At 45.0% G+C, this 25,130-nt stretch overlaps 1 protein-coding gene across 7 annotated transcripts in view; it reads left to right on the top strand.

Moving 5' to 3' along the window:
• TMCC1 (transmembrane and coiled-coil domain family 1) overlaps positions 1-25,130 on the top strand; it is a 283,585-nt gene that overhangs the window by 143,503 nt on the left and 114,952 nt on the right. Inside the window, exon 1 of one of the 7 annotated variants that reach the window (XM_068253027.1) lies at positions 11,671-11,886. The exons of the other annotated variants lie outside the window; for them this stretch is intronic. Coding sequence (XP_068109128.1) covers positions 11,848-11,886 — 39 coding nt within the window. The 5' untranslated portion in view covers positions 11,671-11,847. Of the gene's footprint in view, positions 1-11,670; positions 11,887-25,130 lie in introns of those variants that run through there. 7 annotated transcript variants of the gene reach the window in all.

The following is a 25,130-nucleotide window of genomic DNA, read 5'->3' as shown; positions in this document are numbered from 1 at the left end:
GGCGTCTCCAGACTTGTTTGATTTAATTAATCGAGATGTTAAATTATGTTTTCTCCCTTCCTTTTGTGTGTTGAGCAGGCCGTTACTGCCCATTTACCTCCTCTGGAGCCGTGAAACAGAAATATTTACAGCCTTTGAGATATTGCGGTATGATTGTGCGCTTTCAGACTGGGTTTCTGGCGTCGCGCTCCACACAAACATACAGTAACAATGAGCAGAAACAGAAGACAAACCGTGGCTGTGATTTTGTAGGGTTGGTTTACAAGGATGTGTGTATCTCATATTTTATAGTGTTTCAATTTTCACTCTAGTTGTTTGTTTTACTCTAGTGGAATAAAAAATTGGTTTGGTGAGAGGATTGGAGCACTTTTTGGATTTTTATTTTTGTCTTGTGTGCCCGTCTGACAGGTAAAAATTTTCAATAAAGGTGCCCATAAATCGACCAAGAGACACATCTCTCTGATCTAATGTGATCGGAGAGAGATCTGTTAGCTGCCCATACACTGCAGACCAATGCCTGATAGATTTAAGAATATCTATCTACCTTTTCAGCTGTCGCGACTCCAGGTCACGATATCGCATGCTATTTCCAGCATTGTCGATCGATAAATTAAACTGATTTTAGTCTGAAATATGTCAAATAATTGCTCAGGCAGGCTTGTTGCAGCACCGATTTTTTTTTTTTTTTTTTTTTTTTTTTTTTTTTTTTCCCTCCCTATTTTTTCCTATTGTCAACCAGGCCACAATATCGGTAGATGTATGGCCACCTTAAGATGTAAATAATTCTGTCAAATTATGTTGGATCACAAACAACCAGACTCTATTTTTGCTGCAACCCAATTTCTAACTGCCACCCCTCTGCTTAAATCAATCAGAATAATCAATCTGGCATGCTGGAAAGCTAGTGCTTGAAATGGCTCATTTGGGTTTGTGACTGTAGGGGCGCTGGATTTGCAGAGGGTCGGCAGACCTCCAGTTGAACAACGAGGAGAACGCCAGCGCATACCACTAAGGCTGCATCTGAAATGACCACCAGCTCGGTGTGCAGCACCTAAATAGATTTTCTGCACACTTCGCATTCAATTCAGATGCAAATCCTATGCAAATCTGCTACGACTTATCATGCAAACAGGAAACTCAGGAGGAGGGGCAGTTGGTCTTCCCCCTCCTCCCCCTGTGTGCAATATGTACCCTCTAGGCCCGTGGTGAGACTGGAGGCTGTGCCTAAAGGGAACGAGAGATGACCTATATTGAAAAAAAAGGAAAAGCTTTTATACATACCTGGGGTTTCCTCCAGCCCCATAAGCCTGGATCGCTCCCACGCCACCGTCCTCCACTGCCTCTATCGCTGGTACCGGGTCCCGTCACTTCCCGTGTTTATGTTCCTGCACAAGCGGGAATGCGTAAAAATGTACACAATGCGGCCCGCTGACCTCCAAGGTCGGCAAGCTGCCAGCGGGGGACTGGAGCAGCAGTGAGTGACTACGAGGGCACTGCATGGCTGCATGGGGCTGGTAGAAGACCCAGGTAAGTGAAACTCATTTTTTTATTTTTGCTTGGACCTTCCCTTTTAAACCAAAAAAAAATATTTCTTTGTTACAGCTGATACAAATCCTAAAATAAATCTGAACTATTTCTAGTTCTTGATTCATGGAAGCAGACCTATTGCTAACATCATGTTCTTTCAAATGAACTTATCTGCCATCTCTGTCATGTCAGTCAGGTTACCCAGGGAAGAGATGAAATAACTTGTGATAAGTCACAGATTAGGGGGAATTAGACTGGCTAAACCCTCTACATACATACAGGGTGCATTTCTCTGTTTTCCTTCTGCCCTGTGCAAGAGTTCAGGTCCAATTTAAGTGTGCACTGGGTTAATGCTTCCTTATCTATGCAGGAATCTGTGCTGCAGAATTTCAGTGAACCGCCAGAGAATAAGCCTTACTTTAATTAATTTACAGGCCTCCGCCCCTCCAGCCGCTTTCATTACCTTCCTAATCCAAACAGTTATAGCCCAACTCCAAGCACAGATCTAATTGTGTCATCTGAGAGCTTAGCAGCCAGTACCAGAAGGTTTAGATTCTTTTTTTGGGGGGGGGAGGGGTCTAATGGGGTTCTTATAGGTTCAAATCCGGGTCATGTGACCAGCCCAGGTTGAAAGCATTGATAGGAGACTTTGTGGACAGGGCTGGTGCTGCTAGTTGGCATCCTTCAGGCTGCAAAGGGGGTTGTGCAGAATAAACTTAAAGTGCAGCCTGATGCTCTGGAATTCTGTAGTGCAAGAAATTGTTGGTGACCAGGTGCTCTGATTATGTAGCAGATTTGTATGTTGCATTAATAGTAAATACATCTTTCCTGAAGTCTCATATTCTTCCTTTGAAGTAAATTCTAACTCTCAAGTATACATCAGCCAAGTCTGGGTGATGTAAAATTTGGTTTCTTCAGCTCTCAGCAAGGAGGAATAGTGAGATTTTTGAACTTTCCAGCCCTATCCTGTTAATAGCCGTTTTTCCTCTGCCAGAAGAATGGAGTTTAAGTAGGCAGCTCCAATAGGATATTGACTATAGGGGAAATTTGTATTGCAGTGTTTAGTAGCACTTAATCATTCAGCAGACAGTACTGCTTACAGCGTGGTACCAGCCACTGTTGTCACTCGGCAAGGGTGACATCTCCTCCCTCTGGGCAGCCCAGACTGGGAGAGGTGCAGAGATATACAGCCTCTGTGTCTCAGCGATTACACACAAAGGGCCCATGTGTGCGCAGCAGGGTGTCACCGATAAGAGGTCACTCCGAGTGTTTATTTTTTAAGATAAAGGAGAAAGAATGAAAAAGATGCATTGTAGCGACAAGTGTTTGCTTTTGTCATTGCATAGGAGTGCAGGTTTACATAGAGAAAGATGAATGGAATTCTGAAATGGAGCAGCCAACATCTTTTATCAGTTCTGCTCCTTCTGTCGCTTCCCTTCATCTACCACAGCATCTTATTGGCTTAGTGTGGGATGTGTGAGCTGCTACAGAAGTGGGATAATTAGAAAGGTACCCACAGTGTCATCACTCTCTCTCTCTCTCTCTCTCTCTCTCTCTCTCTCTCTCTCTCTCACACTCGCTCGCTCACTCACTCACACACTCACACACTCACTCGCTTCTCACACACTCACTCGCTACTCACTCACTCCTCACTCACTCACTCCTCACTCACTCACTCACTCACTCACTCTCTCACTCGCTACTCACTCACTCACTCACTCACTCACTCACTCACTCACTCACTCACTCACAAACACACCTTCTCATTCAAAGAGTTTTCTTTATTTTCATGACTATGAACATTGTAGATTCACACTGAAGGCATCCAAACTATGAATTGACACATGTGGAAGTATAGTACATAACCAAAAAGTGTCTTTTTGCTTTGATTACTGCTTTCCACACTCTTGGCATTCTCTTGATGAGCTTCAAGAGGTAGTCACCTGAAATGGTTTTGACTTCACAGGTGAGCCCTGTCAGGTTTAATAAGTGGGATTTCTTGCCTTATAAATGGGGTTGGGATCATCAGTTGCGTTGTGGAGAAGTCAGGTGGGTACACAGCTGATAGTCCTACTGAATAGACTGTTAGGGCCCGTTCATACCTAGAATCGGTAGTGATTTCACCGCGATTAACGTGGAAAAATTCACTGGACACTGCGGCGGTTTTGGAGCGATTACGATTAGCGTGCTTAGCACGCTAATCACAATCGCTAATCATGAAACACAAATCGCCGGCAAACAGCTGCATGCAGCGTGTTTGCAGTTATCTCTAACCGCAATCGCGGCAGTGAGAACACTGCCACTTGCTACAATGAGTAGCGGTTTTTACAAAACCGCTAGCGGTTTGCCATGAGCGGGAATCTCGCGATTCTCGCTCAGGTGTGAATGGGCCCTTAGAATTTGTATTATGACAAGAAAAAAAGCAGCTAAGTAAAGAAAAACGATTGGCCATCAGTCAGTCCGAAAAATTGGGAAAACTTTGAAAGTGTCCCCAAGTGCAGTCTCAAAAACCAGAAAATAGTGACTAGGGGAATCGTCTGCTTACAGTATAAAAAAAAAAGTTTGAGTAGAACCAAATTGTAGTTGCACAGAAAACCCCTTATCCCCCCTAAAATACTCGGCCGTGTATGCCTATATTGTCAGCTGATCATCCATGCTTGCTCACTCATACAGTCAGATCACACATTCTCAGAACTGTGTCTTAACGAGTTATATTGATCTCCACTCGCCAGAAGCCTGATGAGTTAAGTTTATAATATAGTTCACCACAGTAAAGGAATCAAAATTGCTGTCTTCCGTGTGGTATTACTATCACATCACCACACTATTTCCTGGATGTGCTCACACAATTCAGGGACCTATTCAAAGCCTCCAGAAACTCTGCTGTATACACCATCTGCTGTTTCTCCAGCGCTGACAACCGCAGGTTCACAATGGCACCACAATGTCTAATGCGCATTCTTTTTCACAACAGTGCTTACAATGGACATCAGTTCAGTTCGAAGGTAAGTGTAATTTAACCATACAGGCTTAAACCCACTCACTACCGGATGCCCCAGTAGGCTCTCACCACCGCTGGGCTTTGCCGTTCACTGCGTCGTCCTCAGTTGCTTTGTGGGCTGTATGCTTGCTGCGCATATACAGGGTCCCAGTGCGGGCATAGAGTGCAAGAAAGTCCCTCGGTTCAACGCACGCTGAACGAATCGGCTCCAGGCATAGTGTGGCTGTGTTTGTGCAAGGATGTCTGCTGATGGGCTGGCCATGTCACGTGACGTTTCGCCCGGCCCCCTCCAGGCTTTCTCAAAAAACATCAAACGCTACCAAGAAACGGGCTCACTTGCGGACCGCCCCAGGAAAGGAAGACCAAGTGTTACCTCTGCTGCGGAGGCTAAGTTTATCCGAGTCACCAGCCTCAGAAATCGCAGGTTAACAGCAGCTCAGATTAGAGACCAGGTGAATGCCACACAGAGTTTTAGCAGCAGACACACCTCTAGAACAACTGTTAAGAGGAGACTGTGTGAATCAGGCCTTCATGGTAGAATATCTGCAAGGAAACCACTGCTAAGAACAGGCAACAAGCAGAAGAGACTTGTTTAGGCTAAAGAACACAAGGAATGGACATTAGACCAGAGGAAATCTGTGCTTTGGTCTGATGAGTCCAAATTTGAGATCCTTGGTTCCAACCACCGTGTCTTTGTGCGACGCAGAAAAGGTGAACGGATGGACTCTACATGCCTGGTTCCCACCGTGAAGCATGGAGGAGGAGATGTGATGGTGTTGGGGTGCTTTGCTGGTGACAGGGTTGGGGATTTATCAAAAATTAAAGGCATACTGAACCAGCATGGCTGCCCCAGCATGGCTATCACAGCATCTTGCAGCGGCATGCTATTCCATCCGGTTTGCGTTTAGTTGGACTATCATTTTTTTTTCAACAGGGCAATGACCCCAAACCCACCTCCAGGCTGTGTAAGGGCTATTTGACCAGGAAGGAGAGTGATAGGGTGCTGCGCCAGATGACCTGGCGTCCACAGCCACCAGACCTGAACCCAATCGAGATGGTTTTGGGTGAGCTGGACCGCAAAGTGAAGGCAAAAGGGCCAACAAGTGCTAAGCGTCTCTGAGAACTCCTTCAAGACTGTTGGAAGACCATTTCAGGTGACTACCTCTTGAAGCTCATCAAGAGAATGCCAAGAGCGTGCAAAGCAATAATCAAAGCAAAAGGTGGCTACTTTGAAGAACCTAGAATATTACATAGTTTCAGTTGTTTCACACTTTTTGGTTATGTACTATACTTCCACATGTGTTAATTCATAGTTTGGATGCCTTCAGTGTGAATCTACAATGTTCATAGTCATGAAAATAAAGAAAACTCTTTGAATGAGAAGGTGTGTGCAAACATTTGGTCTGTACTGTATACACACACTTCATATCGATTTTCCTGTTCAATCCCGATTAATTTAATTCCGGTAATCAATTGCACGTATCGTATCGATAGTAATTTCAATGTGATTTTATTGAAAATTGATTAAAAACTGCAGATCAGACTGAACAAAAACCCTCCAATTTGGGGGTAGGAGCAGCGGTAGTTTGAGGGCCCATAACATTGCAGTGCATCACTGCTGATCAATAGATTTCATGGTGAAATATTTAGAAAATCTTACATACTGAAATTTATCGTAGGTGGTGATCTCTTTAGTTCTGCCAGGTGACCTGTACAGAATGTTCGTTACTGAGGGTTCTATGCACAGAGGTAGATATTGCTTGCTTGGCAGAGATATTGCTTGCTTGGCAGCCAAAAGCCATTATTTCCCACAATGCAACAAAGTTCACAGACAGCAAACTGTCAGGACCATGGTCATGACATCACAATGTGGGAGAGGTTTCACTTCAATATCAGCCATACAGACCCCCTGATAATCTAATAGAGAAAAGGTAAATATTTCTCTTAGGAAACTACTGTTTGTGATGAAGTTCAATCCTTTGTTAAAGTTCCTCTTTAAGACTTTAGAGGAAGTCATTACCTTGTCTAAGCCTTAATTCATCCTGTGTGTGGTGTACCGGGTGGTAGAACAGTATTGAAATCACAATTTTTGTTTTGTCCCTTTCCGCTGAAAATTGCGGTTTCAGAGTTTTTTTCTCTTTTCACACTATACAAGGATCAACGTGATTGTTCCTTTCCTGCTGGTGCACTTTGCTATTGTGTTTGCAGTGCGGAAAGAAAATAAGATTTGAGCAAGTTGCCCCTGAAAGAATAGCGCTAGTCTAGTTTAGGGCGAACACTACGAATCCAGCGCAGGAGATTTGAGCGCAGCTGGGGCCACCATAGGCCGTAACAGGAATTACAACTGTAGAGACGCACAGTGAGTAACTTCCTCGCGTCAGAAGACTGAGCTGAAGTTACTTTTAAAACACTGTAATTCGGCCGTCAGCAATCGCCGGAAGCCGAATTCCATCATTCCCCACCATCCACATGGACCTGGAGGGGGAATAGTAATTAACGCCACCGGGACTTGTGCGCAGCAGCAGGATAAGCCGTATACCGACTGTATCCTGCGCCCAAGTCTCCCGGCGGTGCATTCTCTCGTATGCAGTTTAGGGGACCCAGCAGGAAACCTCATAGGAAAATTCAGCTAAGTGATTGGTTGGACAGCACCCTCTCAAACTGCTAGGTTTCACATAGGTTGTGGTAAACTACGCCCCACGCTATCCGGCCAATCACAACACTTTGTGCTGTGAGTCCTGTGATTGGAGTACTGTTCCCTATGAGGTTTTCTGCTGGGTCCCCTAAACTAGATTTGCACCAAAAAAGCTGCATACAGTGGATGTGGGTTTTGCCAAAATCAACCCATACCACTGGAAAAAGAGCACTGCAAAATGTCCTAAAAATCAGCTGCACAGTGGATAGTGCTTCTGGCTTGCAGTGCTGGGACCCCTGGCCTAATCTTGGACAGGGCACTATCTGCATATGTGGAGCTGATGGCTCTTTTAAAAGAGAACTGTAATGAGAGGGATACAGAGGCTGCTATGTTTATTTTCTTTTAAACCAGGGCTATGGAGTCTGAGTCGGAGCAATTTTGGGTACCTGGAAGATTTTTGTACCAAATCCACAGCCGTGGTAAGTATTTGACTTAGGAGTTGGAGTCCAAGCCATTTAGGGTACCTGGAGTTGGAGTTGGTGGTTTCATAAACTGAGGAGTCAGAGTGGGATAATTTTTGTACCGACTCCACAGCCCTGTTCTAAACAAAACCAGTTGCCTGGCTATCCTGCTGATCCTCTGCCTCTAGTCCTTTTAGCCATAGACCCTGAACAAGCATGCAGCAGATCAGGTACTTCTGACAATATTGTCAGATCTGACAAGATTAGCTGCATGCATGTTTCTGGTTTTATTCAGACACTACTGCAGCCAAATAAATCAGCAGGGCTGCCAGGCAACTGGTATTGTTTAAAAAGAAATAATTATGCCAGCCTTCATATTCTTCTCACTTCAGTTGTCCTTTAAACAGTGAAAGGTGAGCTATCCTTTAATAAGTTGTAGTAGTGAGAGTCATATTAGTTTTCAGCACCTGCTGTATCTGTATTGAGCACCGTGTATGCCCTTAATGCAAACCTGAACTCAAAAATGAAGGTGAACATAAACATACACACATCATTCTTACCTCCCGCATAGTCTGCTCATCATTCTTTCTCCTCTCCCGCATCCTGTTTGTCAACTGATCAATGGAAGCTTCCAACCTTTATTTTTCAAAATAATAATGACCCAGTAACAGCTTCCGGGTCAGCACCTGTAATATCGCCCTTTTGAACCATAGAGAAACATGGACATTACCTTGCACATCAGTTGTATTTTCAGTTGTAACTGATAGCAACGAAAAAGGGCCCTAGGGCTTCCATTTCCAACTAAATCTAGTCAGAACTGGAAGGCATTGTTGTTAACTTCTTTAAGACTGCGTCACGCCAATGGGGGTGAACCAGTTGGCTCCCCCAGGACCTCCTAACGCTGATCAGCGTAAAGTCCATGGGGGTGTGTTTTGCAGGAGATTTCGCGCATCTCCGCTGGGATGACTGATGCATTTTTTTACTTGGATAGTGATCGCCGGTAGGAGACTGTAAGACCGCAAAACCGCTGTCTATTTACATAGTACAGTGCTGCGATCTACGGCAGCGCTGTACTGGGTGGGGACAGCCATGTGACTCTGTCCCCCTGAGTGGCAAGGCAGCAATCTGGCTGTTGGGGGGATTATAAAAAATAATTTAAAGGGTAATTTATTTATAAAATATAAAAAAAAAAACATCCTGGGAGCGATGATTGCCCACCAACAGAGGGCTTTGTTGGTGGGCTGAAAAAGGGGGTGGGGGGAATCACTTGTGTGCTGAGTTGTACGGCCCTGCAATGAGGCCTTAAAGCTGCAGTGGCCTAATTAGCAAAAAATGGCCTGGTCTTTAATGGTGTTTAAGCCTGTGGTCCTTAAGTGGTTAAAGGAAAATAGTACGTTTCTGAGAGGAAATGGTGGCGAGGTAAGTATATAATATTAATTTGCAGGCACATTATATGTTCATTTTAAAGGTGGCCACACACCATACAATTTTTTAAATATCTGTTCAATTTAAGAATTGCAATCAATTTTTCTGACCGATTGTAACATTTCAAAAATATGACCAATGTACCACACACATATTTTTCCCCAATTATGATAAAAATGATTGGATACTCTGACAAAATTGCTAGGGTGTGTATATTAACCACCCTGGCGTTCTGATTAAATCGCCAGGGTGGCTGCGGGAGGGTTTTTTTTTAAATAAAAAAAAAACTATTTCATGCAGCCAACTGAAAGTTGGCTGCATGAAAGCCCACTAGAGGGCGCTCCGGAGGCGATCTTCCGATCGCCTCCGGCGCCCAGAATAAACAAGGAAGGCCGCAATGAGCGGCCTTCCTTGTTTTGCTTATATCGTCGCCATAGCGACGAGCGGAGTGACGTCATCGACGTCAGCCGACGTCCTGACGTCAGCCGCCTCCGATCCAGCCCTTAGCGCTGGCCGGAACTTTTTGTTTCCGGCTGCGCAGGGCTCAGGCGGCTAGGGGGGCCCTCTTTCGCCGCTACTCGCGGCGAATCGCCGCAGAGCGGCGGCGATCAGGCAGCACACGCGGCTGGCAAAGTGCCGGCTGCGTGTGCTGCTTTTTATTTCATCAAAATCGGCCCAGCAGGGCCTGAGCGGCAGCCGCTGGCGGTGTTGGACGAGCTGAGCTCGTCCAGACCGCTCAGCTGGTTAATAAATTGGCAATCTAACACACACACCATACAATCTTTAGAAAGATTGAAGAAAAATATCTGGCATTCCGGATTGATAAAAATCGAAGAAAACGGGAAATCCGATCAGATTTTTCAGTCGAATGGAAAAAAAAAGCTTTAGATTTTTTCGGGAGATCCAATCGTTTTGATCGAATTACCGCAAAATCGGATCATTTTGTTGCATCGTGTGTGGCCACCTTAACTCCTTTTACTCGATTCAGGTTCCCTTCAATGCTGGGCATACACGGCTCGATTTTGCCGCTCTATTCTGCTCGTTCGTTTCGCCGATCGATTCCGCTGTCAATTCTCTTATCTTCCGCTCGTTTTTCTTATCTTTTTCCATTCACTTCAATCCGGAATTGAGTGGGGAAACGATCGGGCGGGAGATCGGACCTGTCGGAAATTATCTATCGAGCCATCTTAATCGCTTAAAATCGAGCCGTGTATGCCCAGCATGAAACTATCTGCACAGAGTTTGTGTGTCCCGTGTCTGTGTGTCTTTCGTGCACTCCCACATTTCACAAGCGTACTGATAAGTCATTTGGCTTCCCCCTAAAATATGCACTAGGCTATAATGGGCTGAGGTAGGGATTAGATTGTGAGCTCCACTGAGGGGCAGTTAGTGACAAGACGCTATACTCAGTGAAGTGCTGAGGTAGATTGCACTATATAAACACTAAATAATCATACAATCTTGCGTTTCTATAGGTAATATTTTCCTGGCTGTATAAACTGAGCATTAAATAATATGCCATAGGCATGTTTGTATGATGAAGCTACAGAGGTTTGTTCACACTTGCAACTTTGTACGTGTCACCCTAGAACGCCTTAAAGGACAACCGAGGTGACATGTGACATGAAATAGATATGTGTATGTATAGTACCAAGCACACAAATCACTAGCCTGTGTTCCTTTTTTTTCCTTCTCTGCCTGAAAGAGTTAAACATCAGGTATGCAAGTGACAGTTTCTGTCTGGGTCATACTATAGCATAACCCTCACTGATAAGTAATTACAGCCATAAAACACTTTCCTGTCAGTAAATGGCTTCTGAGAGCAGGAAAGAGCGAAAAAGGGTCAGTTCATAGATTTGAGCTGTGGCATACTTCAATGAAGGTGTCATTGAGCAGAGATAATAAAGCAGTAAAAACTTAAAAACTAGATTTACCAGTAACTATAAAATAAGACTGGGATATCTTAAAAAAAAAGTCAGTTTTTAGGAGGATGGATACAATTGTTTTTCTCATCAGTTTATTTTCACCTCGGATGTCCTTTAATTAACGAATTGACAAGCTAAAAAAAAAAACCACGCCCATTGGCATTTGTTGTTATTTTTGACAGTCTCTTGCAGCGAGATCCCAGTCTTTCTCCTCTCTCCATAGAGCAGAGCATGCTGCCCGGCCGGGGTTTGCCTGCTGGGACTTCTGACACAACTGTAGCTAATATAGGTAAACACAGACATATTGCACGCCAACCCCCTGTTACAGTAGAAACGTTTGCCAGCCAGCAGTGAGTGTATTTTGTCTCTCAGGAGCTATTAACATACTTCTACTTATAGAAGGTGAATTCATTGGGTGATGTAGTAAGTGCAGCATCCTTTCTTCCCTGGCTGAAAGTCTCTGTACGTAATGAATTTGCTGCGGAATTGCTCTTAATGAAATAGATGACTGTGAGGGGTCAGGTGGATGCAGGAGCAGAGAGGGTTCCAGTATCAGAAGAGGAGGGGGGGAGTATTGTCTCTACAGGGTCCATCTGTCTGGACCCTGTCACAGCTGACTCACAGGAAGTGTTTCCAGCAGCCGTAGCATCGCACCCCTCCCTGCTCTCTCGCTCGCTCTCACTCGCAGTGTGGTAAAGGAACAATGAGGTGCAGCCAAGTTTTGCTCTGATAATTCTCCCTTGCTGCTCCTGGACTTCTGCTCCAGCGTTTCCCTCTTCAGCTTCCTCTTGCTGCCGGCCCATGCTCTAGCGGCTCCTGCCACCCACCACACCCTCCCAGTCCTTTGTGTGGAGGGCAAGAAGACCCGAAGCCATGGTCCAAAGGTTCAGCCTGAGGCGACAGCTGTCCAAGGTGGGTAACGGCACCAACATGCAGATTAGCTGCTTCTGTCACAGCAGCCAGTTCCCTGCATTGTAAACCTGCTAATTATTTACTGTTCTTCCTAAATCATTCACATTTGGTGTATTTGCCATTGCCATTACAATGTCCCTTCCGATGTATAAAGCAAAATTATGGCCATCATCAAAATAGGAAAAGTCAGCCCTTATCAGAGAGATTGGCAACCTCTGCGGTTTTCACTTTGTGTGTTTAACGCTTTTTTTTGTTGTTGAAATATACAGGGAGCCCCCGCCTTATGAACACTTGACTTGTGAACGAACCGCCGACACGAATTGACTGAAAATGTGAAATTTGATTTGATTTTTTGCGAGAGAAAATACATTAAAAATTTCTTTTTTTTTTTCTTTTTTTTTCCTAAGCTGGTAAAATTTCATTTTGCTGTGATTCGCTGAGGGCACAGGGGGACAGAAGAGAAGGGAAAGAGGGGGACAGCGAAGGCACGTGGGAACAGAGGTGACGCAGAGGGGGACACTGGAGGCACAGGGGGGCACAGAAGGAGGTACATGGGGACAGAGATGGCACAGTACTTCGACTTATGGACAGATTCAGGTTAAGAACGAAGCTACAGTCCCTATCATGTTCATTAACCGGTCCCTATCACGTTACTGTACCTACTACTACAGTAAAGTGATGAATGTTACTCTTGTTGTTCAGGTGTACAATAAAATCTCCAAAAGCGTAGATGTCTTGAATCTCACATTTTATACATTATTCTTTATGGAAGCAAATTTAGAGTGTTTTTGTAATGGGATTTGTTCCACATGTAATGCACTTTTACCCAGTTGGCTTCATTTGTAATTGCCTACATTCACCTCCGGCGGTTTTCACACTGTATTTGTGGCAGCTGCATCCAGATGGGTGAATCTGATTTGATTCATCCAACCTTTATTAACAAATACCTTCATTTTTTTTCTTTTTATTTGAAAGGGGACATGAAGTGAGAGGGTTATGGAGGCTGACATATTTATTAGATTTTAAACAATGCACATTACCTGGCTGTCTTGTTGATTTTTTTCTCTAATACTTGTAGCCATAGACCCTGAACAAGCATGCAGATAAGATGTTTCTGACAAGAAAATGACAGGATTTACCGCATGTTTGTTTCAGGTGTGTGATTCAGACCCAAGTGAAGTCAGTAGGATCCGCAGGACGCCAGGCAACTGGTATTGTTTAAAGGGGGCTTGAAGTGAGGGATATGGAGGCTGACCGATTTATTTCCTTTTTATCAATGCACATTGCCTGGCTGGCCTGCTGGTCCTCTGCCTCTTATATTTTTAGCCATAGACACTGATGTCTGCCTACCATTGGCAGGTATTGTGGCTACTTTAGCATCTCATTTACAGAAGAATTAATTTTCACCCAAGCCTGTGTTCACATCAGATACCCAATACGGTCCAGAGATCACAAGGGCCTTTCCTATGGATGCAGCCTTGGGTGAAAATGAATACTTTAGTAAATAAGCCAACTGCTCCAGCCTATTAATTTCTAGTGAAGCACATGGAAGTGATCTCCACAGGTACACAAGATGTTCACAGTGTCTTAAAGTAAACCGGAGATGAAAATAAACTGATGAGATAAACAATTATATTTATCCTCCTCCTCCTAAAAATAACTTTTTAAAGTATCCCAGGGTTTTCTTTTATATTTAAAAATTTACAAAGTAGGTTGAATGTTTTACTGTCTCTGCTCAGTGGCAGCCTATTAAGCATCCCAGAGTTAGAAAAAATGTCAATAGTTCATGTATTTTATCTTTCCCTGCCCTGTGAAGGTGTATTTTGCCAGGAAAACTTGTATGGCTGTAATTAGCTTATCAGTGATGTTTACTATATTCCTGACAAGGTACTGACAAGACAGAAGCTGTCACTTCCATGCCTAGAAATTATCTCTTTCAGGCAGCAAATAAAACGAGCAAAACAGCCTGATTATTATGATTAGCACTGTACATACTGTACATGTTTATCTCATCCTGTTACATGTCGCCTCGGGTACACTTTAAATTTTACCTGTAGTAAAAAAAAAAGCGGCATCAATTGAGGAAAGGCTCCAGAGGCTTCTTCATCCTCTTCTACTGGTCCAGTCCAGCACTGGGACCTCAGATGTCACTGCTACTGATTAAGTGCAGTGATTAGCCCAGTGACAGTGCTGTGGTCCAGCCCGTGAGACCATCGGCACACGTTGGTAAAAGGAGCAGCAGGTAGCTGTGATTGGCCAGTCTGGTGTCAGCACCCCCCGCCTGATTGGTTGTGGGCCAAAGCTTCCCCTGCGACTGGCCATGGTGATCTCTCGCCAGTGAAGGGGTCTTACCGTAGCATGCCTCCATAAGAGGCACATATCACCTGCGTATGATGATATAGGGAAGGGCGGCAGGTGCCACCGGTTGAATAAAGACAGGGATGCGTGGGTGAGAAGGGTAGTGTCTGCGCCAGGAAGGCAGGCGGGAGAGCGGAGAGGAGGCAGGCGGCCCAATCTGTTTGTCCAAACGCCACCCCGTAGATTTTGCCGCCTGAATCACGTGATTCGGGTGGCTTCATGGTAGGTCCGCCCCTGGTCTCCTGATGTGACAAAGCGATCGATTCCTCTCCGATCAGAATCAGTTCACAGAAGAATTGATTCCTACCACACACACAGCATATTGATTTACCATAGATTCCAGCTGGGAATCAATTGAAAACCAATCAAACTGCAGCATTACACTGTTCAATACAGTGCAATGCTATGGGCTGTTCATCTACCGCCACCCCTGCCTCACCCCCAATCAACCTAGATCTCTTGTCCTATTGATTCTTTCAATCAATTTTGGTGCATATTGCACAAAAGTCGATGGATTTGACTTCTGGGGGGAATAGATTTCCAGCAGATTCAATCAGAGTGATTGTTTCTGCTAGGATTGGAATGGTAAAATTGATAAGCATACAGGCACCTTTACAGATAATCCGAACATTTGTATAGCGCTTTTCTCCTATCGGACTCAAAGCGCTCAAGAGCTGCAGCTCATGAGGCCACTCTGCAGTGTTAGGAGTCTTGCCTTGAACTCCTTGCTGAATAGGTACTCAAACCCTGGTCTCCCATGTCAAAAACGGTGCCCTTAACCCAGGGCTGTGTGGTCGGTACAAAAATCTTCCGACTCCTCAGTTTATGAAACCACGACTCCGACTCCGGGTGCCCAAAATTGCCCCGACTCTGACTCCGACTTCACAGCCCTGCCTTAACCAGTACACTATCCAGCAGATAGTGTGTTAAGACAAAAGTAAAGATTTTCTACTGTAGTTGGGAGCGATCAAAATGTTTCCAGTCCAGGCGGTTCGATCAAAATGTTTCCAGTCCAGGCGGTTCCATAAGACATTTCTGTCCCCTCTCTGTAGCCAATGGAGGGGCACTGGGGATGTGGAAGCAACGAGACCGTCCTTACTGGCATTCTATGGGTAGATTTGTACGTTGAGTGGATACCAATGAATTCAGCTAATATTTATGGGCATGGGAGGGAGACTAAGCGATGTATGGGACAGTACATGTTATTGGTATAACTATTGAAGGGATGTGGGTCTGATGCTCCCCGATGCTTCGGCCAACATTCTACCTGGCAGATTAATTCACCAGAGTCCTGGCCTAGAGCAGTGATAGCTAACCTTGGCACACCAAGGCTGTGGTGGAACTACAAGTCCCATGAGGCATTGCAATACTCTGACAGCTCTAAGCATAACTCGGGGTTGCAAAGCCATGAACGGATTTGTAGTTTTGTCTCAGCTGGAGTGCCAAGGTTAGCCATCACTGGCCTAGAGCATTGTTTACCTCGCCCGTCACATGAAGCAATTTCTGCGCCACACCATCCCTGTCGTCCCTCCCCGCATAGCAGCAGAACATGTTGCTACACCACTAGAGCCCTGTGAGGATGATTCCACTCACAAAATCACTAGCGTTTGCAATTGGGCTGCAGCGGTTTTGCAGTGATTACTTGCAAGGAGTGCAGAGTTCAAAATCACATTTCCTGAAATTGCTCCATGTTTAGTAAAAAAAAAAAATATTTTTGAGAGCATTTGGTCATTCCTATTGAGCCCCATCTCTAACACTGTGCCTACCTATAAAAGCCCATAAGAGGCGTGTCTTAGACCTGGCCTGTGTGAAAGAGTGGTCTCCTGTGTGACAGAAACAGTCCTGACAAGCTGCAACAACACCGCAATCAACACTTATTTGTGCAAAGCCGCAAAGACCGTTTTTGAGAGGTAAAAAAAAAGTTTGCCTGGGCTAAAACCGATTGGTTTTCTCATAGCAATATGCCATAAAGTAATCCTGTAAAGTTTTACATACAGCACTGAACGGAGAGGAGAAACTCAGTGGAAATATTAAAGCTTTAAAATCCTTATCGGCACATTGCGAAATGCTTGAAATAGTATCTGCAGCCCTGCCTGGTCTCTTGCAGAGCACACTGTTCCCAAACATCCTAAAATTCCTAACTCTGTTCCCTTGACTGAGATGGGAATTGGCTTCCTTGGGCACTGGGAAGTTTACAGCTGCTGGAGGCACTACAAGTTCCTGCTCTGCATTTTTCTGGAGCTGTAAGAATGAATCTTATCTGAGCTACTTACACATGCTAGACTGAACTTGGCCATGGTGGCTGATAAAGACCACCTTGTCTGAGATTCTACACTGAATCCTGCATGTGTACAGTGGCCGTCTGAACAGGGCTGTGGAGCAATTTAGGGTACCTGGAGTTGGTTTCATAAACCGGAGTCGGATGATTATTATTATTGACTCCACAGCCCTGCACCTAATGACTCTTAAAGATCCCCAAGCGACCCCCTGAGCTGCTCTGTCCTGGGCTGCTTGTTGTCCCATCTCCCTGCCCAGTGCCCGCTCCCTAGCAACAGACGCATCAGTAGCCTGCAAACTACTGACATGTCTGTACAGCATTTTGCCCCAGATTGTTGGCCCAGGGGTGGAGTCCCATTCTCTGGATGACAGTGTCTATTAAGGTGCCCATTCATGATGCAATATTTTCCTTAGATGCAATCATTCAATTTGGAGGATTGTAAGCAATCAGAAAGTAATTATCGATTATTCCCATAAACTGGTCAGTTAGGGCACTTTCTCTCTTCAGATATGATCATATATATTTTTTTAAAACTAAACTAGCTTATTGAGCGTACAATGTCGTAGAAATACAACATTTGCAATACAATGTAGTGTAAAAATACCACAACAGATTCAAACCTACATAATCTATCTGGCAAAGTCATCAGTGTTTCTAGCATGCAGGGACCCGAACGGACAGCTATGGGTACCACTCACCTTCAATGGCAAAGTGGTTTTGGGAATAGCCGGTGATTGTGGGCGATCCCAAAATGCTGCCAAAATCGCCCTAGTGGGTTCCAGGCCTCAAAGTTTTATACTGTTGCTGTAAGAAGTTGTTTTGGCGGGCACTTGTGACAGCTCCTAGAAGCCTTGCATGTTCTGTTCCAGCAAGCGGCATTCGAGAGGGCAAAGGAGAAATAAGACTCCCCACAGCGTCCGTGGAAGATGAAATCAGCCGAAAGGAAAAGATTTGCCACGGCTGATTTCTTGTCCTGTTTTCTGTGCGGGGCATAAAAGACTGAGAGGAAGTCTGCAGAGGCATCTGACTGATGTCCCAAATTATCATGAGCGATCAGTCTGCATGTCTGACGTTTTCACTGAGTACCGGAAAGCACCGTTGTTTAATAGATTACAATAGATTTGCACAGCGTTACATCATGTGTTGGTGTGACACAGGAGGGTAGACATGTCCTGCCAAAAAGAGCTGGAATTTTAAATCAATAGGCTGCTGTCTGATTTGCTTGCAGGGAAAAAAAAATCAAGACCGTATGCGAATCCCTATAGCCATGCATGGCACAGATAGAAGGGAGTCTGATGCGATCTCGCAAGTGGCGGTGTGCAGCTTAGAGAGACACTGGCTTAAGTGGAAAGACACCCTTACTATCTAATCGCTGCTAATGCATAAGAAACGACTTTTAAAACATATTGTAGGTATATTATTATTGGCTTAATGGTCTTTTTTTGTGTGTTTTGTTCAGGATGTATTGGAGATCTGTATTGAAGTCATACTACTAAACTCAAACAGCAGGATTTGTGCCGCCGATTCAGCACTGCCCTGCAATTCTCACCACTCCCCAACTCTCTTTTCTGTAGATGGTGAGGCAGCCTCCTCCTACCTGGAGTCTGTCCCGGTGTAAATAATGGTGATTGCAGCACATTTCAGAAGCTGAATGTGATTTTCAGAGGGAAAGGGCGTTAGGGCCCGTTTGCAATGGGACGTTTAACGCTAATCACCCGCGAGCGCTTTTTACAGTTAGCGCAATGTTAACTGAATGGCAGTGATCTCACTGCCGTGATTGCCGGCAATTTTCAATTAGCGGTGATCGCCAAATGTGCTACCGGCAGCATGTTATCGAGATTTTAGAGCGATCGTGATTACAGTGCTAAAAAAGCAGTTTTGTGTTTGCAAGTGTGAATGGGCCCTTACTGACCTGACTGTGTACTCTGTAAAGCTCTGCAGAAGATGTCGGCGCTAAATGCGCAATAACATTAGTCTTTCTCATGTATAGCTTTAAAGAAAGCTTAATTTGTTATTTAAAGGACAACAGAAGTGAGAGGGATATGAAGGCTGCCATATGTATTTTCTTTTAAGCAACCCCAGTTGTTGGGCTATCCTGCTGATCCTCTTCTTAAAATACTTTAAGGCCTCGTTCACATCAGGGCCGTTTCTGTGCGCTTTTTACAGCGCACTGCCCTGTGCGATCAGCAAGGTATTTACTTTCCCATGTAACTAAATGTAGCTGGTTCACATCTATGCGCTGCGCTGAGCAGCGTTACAGAAACGTAGGGTTGCATGCATTTCTGTGTGTTGAGCTGGAAAGCGCACATCAATGCAAGTGAATGGGTGCGCTTTTTTAGTGTATAGAAGCGCATGCGTTTTTTACCCCTAATTGGAGAAAAAAATACATTTACATACAAAAACAAAGTTTTATTGACAACTGCTGCTGGTACAACAAGCAAAATGTGCTTTAAAGAAGCGCAGCGCAACGCACAGAAACGCGCACTAAAGCGCGCACAAGCGCATGCGGTTTTTACCATGCGCTTTCACACGTTTTTCAGCGCAGCAGATGTGAACGAAGCCTTAGCCATAGACCCTGAACAAGCATTTGCAGATCAGGTGTTTCTGACATTGTCAGATCTGACAAGACTGGCAGCATGCTTGTTTCTGGTGTGATTCAGACATTAAAGCGGAACTGAAGTTTTTTAAAAAAGAGCTTCACTTACCTGGGGCTTCTGCCAGCCCCATGCAGGTGACCTGTGCCCGTGAGGTTACCAAACGATCCTCCATTTCCCTGCTGCGGCTCTCTTTCACATCTGGCTGTCGCTGTGCACTGCGCCTGCACGGCCTTTGCTGCATGCCTCCTCGTTCGTACTGCGCAGTAGAGATTTTCTCGAACAGAGCCTGCGCAAGACGCTTCTCCTTTAGCACGTACAAGGATGCGCGTGGAAAGGGCTGCGCAGGTGCAGTGGATCCGCAGCGGGGCAACGGAGGATTGTTTGGAAACGGTGTGGGCACAGGGCGGCTGCTGGGGGCTGGCAGAAGCTCCAGGTAAATGAAACTTTTTTTTTTTTTTTTTTTTTATGTTCAGTTCTGCTTTCCAGGGCTGTGGAGTCGGTACAAAAATCCACCGACTCCGACTCCTCAGTTTAGGATTCCACCGACTCCTAATTTGCATATTACAATCTTGTTGATTGAAAGTATGTAACATGAAATTTGTCTCTTCACTGCCAACGCTTAGGAATTTTAAAAGGCAACTGAAGAGAGAAGGATATGGAGACTGCCATATTTATTCCCTTTCGTCATAGACTAAAACTAGTCCTTGGTAAGAGTACTTGTAAAAGGTACAGGCCGGAACAAAGAACATCTATCAGGCCCTAGGCAATGTAACTGTGGGTACATGTAAGAGTGATGTGCAGGTACTCTGCAGGAGAATGAGGCGATTCTTCCTCTATTACACATTCTTCATGCACAATCTGAACCAGGTTTATGGGTGATAAACACCTCTGCGTTCAATGTGCACAACCTTCTCAGTGGATTCCCTGCAGCTCTGTGGGGAGTGCATATGTAGAGTATAGTACTACTGTGTAACAAAGTAAACCTGAGACAGATGAAATTAAAGTTTTATACATACCTGGGGCTTACTTCAGCCCCCTTCAGGCTAATCAGTCCCTCGCTGTCCTCCTCCGCCACCTGGATCTTCTGCTATGAGTCCAGGTACTTGAGCCAGTCTGGTGTAGTGCACATGCACACACTCCGCTGCCGGGAGCGTACTACACCTGCACAGCACTATTAAGCAGGTGCAGAACGCTCCTGACTGTGGAAGCGGCACATGGCTGGACTGCCCTCACTGGCTGAATTACCAGGACTCATAGCAGAAGATCCAGGTGGCGGAGGAGGACAGCAAGGGACCGAATGGCCTGAAGGGGGCTAGAGGAAGCCCCAGGTATGTATAAAACTTTTGTTTTCATCCTTTTCAGCTACCATTTAATTTGTAGTCACCAAACCAAATTTTAACAACATATCAAATTATTTGATTTCATGAGCAAAGAGAGTGCATACATTTGCATAAATCAGAATCAACGCAGTATGTATCAAACGCAGATAGAACAGAGGCGCCAAAAAGAGTAAAAACACTATTTAAAAACAGTAAAAAGAGGGAAGGTAAGGTGGACTTACCTCCCTCTAGCAGTGGACAACAAAACTCTGAGGTAGAGTATAATGCATTTATTAAACAGTGTAACTCCTAAAGATGCAACGCGTTTCGCGGGCCACAGCACCGCTTCCTCAGGCTATACAGGAGTTCAAAAAAGCTGTATCCAATCCAAGTATTGAATGAGCGCCTCTGTTATAAATGCATTCTACTCTACCTCAGAGTTTTGTTGTCCACTGCTAGAGGGAGGTAAGTCCCTCTTTTTACTGTTTTTAAATAATAGTGTTTTTACTCTTTTTGGCGCCTCTGTTCTATCTCCGTTTGATACATATTACTTATCCACCCTTGGTGAAGGGGTACGCCCCCTTTTTTCTCCTGTCTACAGAGAGCGACTTTTATACCCGAGTGGGGTCGGGTACCAATTCTCCCCACCTGCCTTTCAAGTGGTTGCCTGCTGGTGACCCTTTTTTGTGAGTATAATTCTGCACGAACTATCTAGACAGATTTTCTCTGTTAAAACTATATTGCACTATTGGGCTCTCGGTGCCCTGTTTTTTCTTTTGTTTTACAGAATCAGCGCAGAATTATTTCCATCTCATAGATGTTATTTAGTATATATATGTTATGGCCAGAACCCGAAGTGTGGCCACTTCTAGTTCTGGCCGGCCACTTCGGGTTCTGGCCGGCCAATGTGCGAAGTGGCCGCAGCACAGCGGCCAATGTTAGAAATGGAATGTTACGCTGTCTCGCTGCGGCCAAATTGATGACAAGTTGCTTAATTTAATGAAATATAGCCGGCGGCAATGTAATAGATGAAACCGCCGGCTTTCGCACTGCCTTTCTCCTCTCCCCGATCTCCCCCCCCCCCGCCTCCCATACAATAAGTAGCAGCCGGCGGGGACACGCGTGTCCCGAGAGTCATTTGTCGCGGCAGGGGAATCCTGCCGTTCCTGCAGAGCGGGTGCTGGCAGAAGCAATGTCTGCAGCCTCCCCGCTCTGCTGCCCCTGCTGCGACGAACGACTCTCCGGCTGCATGTCCCCGTCGGCTGCTACTTATTGTATGGGAGGCGGGGAGGGGGGCGATCGGGGGGAGGAGAGAGGCAGTGCGAAAGCCGGCGGCTTCATCTATTACATTGCCGCCGGCTATATTTCATTAAATTATGCAAGTTGTCATCAATTTGGCCACAGCGAGACGGCGTAACATTCCATTTCTAACATTGGCCTCTGCGGCCACTTCGCACATTGGCCGGCCAGAACCCGAAGCGGCTGGCCAGAACGCGAAGTGGCCACACTACGGGTTCTGGCCGTAACATATACAAGAGATTCCTGTGTACACATATCTACAGTCACAATCAGATATGTATATCTGACTTTAAAAATACGGGGACTGCTTTATTGAAGCAGCACAAGTAACTAATTTTGATTGGTTTATTTCATTTTTGTTGACTAAGCACAGCTATTACTGTATGTATAAATTATTTATGATGACTGTTATCTGAGAAATAGAACATTTTATCATATTTTCTATTTTCATTACAGTTCAAATTCATTAGGAGTCGGAGTCGGTGCATTTTTTCCCGACTCCGACTCCAGGTACCCAAAAATTACTCCGACTCCACGACTCCACAGCCCTGCTGCTTTCAGCCAAATAGATCAGCAGGGCTGCCAGGCAACTGGTATTGTTTAATAGGAAATTTGGCAGCCTCTATATTCTTCTCACTTCAGTTACTGTTTCCTCTTTCACTGGTTGTTTTTCTTCTGCTCTTCTTATTTGCGGTCACACAAGTCACTTCTTCTGATATTGGTACAGGGAGGAAATCAGCTGCTGCACCACTGTAGAGGGGGTGTGACCAGCTCAGGCTTAGCGGAGGTCACTGTGTGTCACTGAGAGTTTAGCACATCGTCCTCTCTGTGCCTTCCTGTTTCTCTACTTCCTGACCCGTCTCTGCTTTAATTACTCCGGGGATAATGGCGTCTTCATTAAGAAAGTGAGCCGGTTTACCGACGTAAGCCCTGGCTTATCAGTGTTGATGTACAATATGGCCACTGATTTGGAATCTGGCAGGGAAACAAGACCTTGTTTTAGCCTTAATTATAGGAAGGCACCTCAGGTGAAAAGAGCCTGGAATAAACTCCACACACTTTGCTGACAGATGAAATCCGCGCAATTCCAGATTGCAGGCGCTCTTCACAGCAAGAGGAAATTCAAACTTTCACTTCTGCTACATTCCCGCTTATGTGAGCAAATGTTTATGTATCTGTTCACTTTTATGATAGGTTTCCATCTCTGCCCCTCACCATGATAACAATAGTAGGTGGTCTTCAGTAACCCCGAGAATCTGTGACATGAGAAAGACCAGGAGCCCAGTGGTGCGATATTGCTACCAAGTTAGATAATGTGTAGAGAACAATAATACTCACAAGGGTGGGTTGCAAAACTGCAACCACCATCAGAGCCTGCGGGAGATGACCGTCTCCGCTCGGTATTCCAGGACTGCTGTGCAGGTACTGGTAGGTCGCACACTTCCATGTATTATGTATGAGAGTTTACCTACACAATCTGCTCACAGTATTTGATATCTGTTGACCCTCATACTATATGGAGGTGGTAAAATTGGTCAGTGATTGGCCATTCATAATTAAAAGTGTGTACCAGACTTTAGGTTTCTCACTGGAAGGTTCCGCTTCTCTCCTGATTTTCAGTAGGTGGTTAAAGAGGAACTCCAGTGAAAATAATGTAATAAAAAAGTGCTTCATTTTTACAATAATTATGTATAAGGGCTCGTTTCCACTATCGCGAATCTGCATGCGTCCAACGCATGCAGATTCGCACATGTAATGCAAGTGGATGGGCCTGTTTCCACTGTAGCGTTGTTGAGGTGCTTTTTTTTTCAGCGGTAAAAAAACGCACAAAAGAGCCAACGAATTCGCCTGCGAGTGGAATGCATGCGAATCGCCGCTAATGTATTTAATAGTAAAAACGCATGCGTTTGTTACATGCGTTTTTACCCGCGATTTCGCACCTTTTTCAATTTTATTTTGCCCTGGCAGTGTCATGGTTAATTTCGCATGGCACCCTGCCATGCGAAATCGCACGCGAAATCGCGGGTAAAAACGCATGCGGAAACGCATCCGCATGCGTTTTTACAAGCGTCGGAATGCCGGCGAAATCGCGTCGCAACAGTGGAAACAAGCCCTTAATGATTTAGTCAGTGTTTGCCCATTGTAAAATCTTTTAAATCCCTGATTTACATTCTGACATTTATCACATGGTGACATTTGTACTGCTGGCAAGTGATGTAGCTGCTGTATGCTGTTTTGGCAGTTGGAAACAGCTGTAAACGGCTATTTCCCACAATGCAACAGGGTTCACCGACAGGAAGCTGCCAGAAGTACCTCGGTACTCTGAGCTTCTTGTGGGAGGGTTTTTACCACAATATCAGTCATACAGCGCCCCCTGATGGTCTGTTTGTGAAAAGGAATAGATTTGTCATGTAAAAGGAGTTAACCGCTACTGATTGGGATTAAGTTCAATTCTTGGTTGGAGTTTCTCTTTAAGCTAGTGACAGGTTCTTGTAGCTGAAGTACTGTTGGCTGGAAATGGCTCTCTGCCATCCAATTGAAGGACAGAAACACGGTAACCCTATTTCTGCAATGTTTCTAGTATTGAGCAGCTGCACAAGGATACCTGAAGTCATAACGGCTGCACATTGAGGCTGACCTAATCCAATTTACCCACCTTGCCTCGTGGATGAAGGCATAAAACTCGTGACTGTGAGGTATTTTTGGCTGCTTTATTGCAGAAGGAAGATGTGCCAGGTTGTTCATCTTTTAAAAGTCCCCAGAGATTCTGACGCTGCACTGCTGATCTAATATCACATGTGTACATTTACCCCCCCCCCCCCCCTCCCATATCTCTCGCTCTCTCTCCTTTTTTCTGGGACAATGTAAGCACATTATCCAGTAGATCAGTGGGAATAATGTTAACATATTTTCCCTTTTGTGTGAAATGAGGCTTCTGCAGCTAAAAAAAATTGTTTTTAAAATGTGATCCAATGACCAATAGCAACAGACTTCCAAGTTTCCAGCTCTGTGGGTGGGACTGCTTTTCATATTGCAATATTCCGTTGTTCGGACTACAGGGGGGATGGCGCAGAGGAAATAGGCCAGAGAAGACTGCAATTTATGGCAGTGGCAGTCTCTGTGTGTCTAAGCTTCTTACCACATATTTTAAAGGATAACTGTAGTGAGAGGTATATGGATGCTGCCATGTTTATCTCCTTTTAACCCTCTGGGAGATACAATTACATTTTTTTTTTAATTTTTTTTTTTTTAAATCATGTAGCTAGCCTAGCGCTAGCTACATGATAGCCGCTGTGCAGCGGCATCCCCCCACCCCCTCCGATCAGCGCAAACAGGAGATTCCGTTCAGAATGGGATCTCCTGCTTGGCTTCCCCCGTCGCCATGGCGACGCT

Source organism: Hyperolius riggenbachi, chromosome 9 (genome assembly GCF_040937935.1).
Source record: "Hyperolius riggenbachi isolate aHypRig1 chromosome 9, aHypRig1.pri, whole genome shotgun sequence".
Taxonomy (NCBI): Eukaryota; Metazoa; Chordata; class Amphibia; order Anura; family Hyperoliidae; genus Hyperolius; species Hyperolius riggenbachi.
The sequence above is the reverse complement of the archived record's forward strand: the minus strand, read 5'-3'. Positions and strand labels throughout refer to the sequence as shown.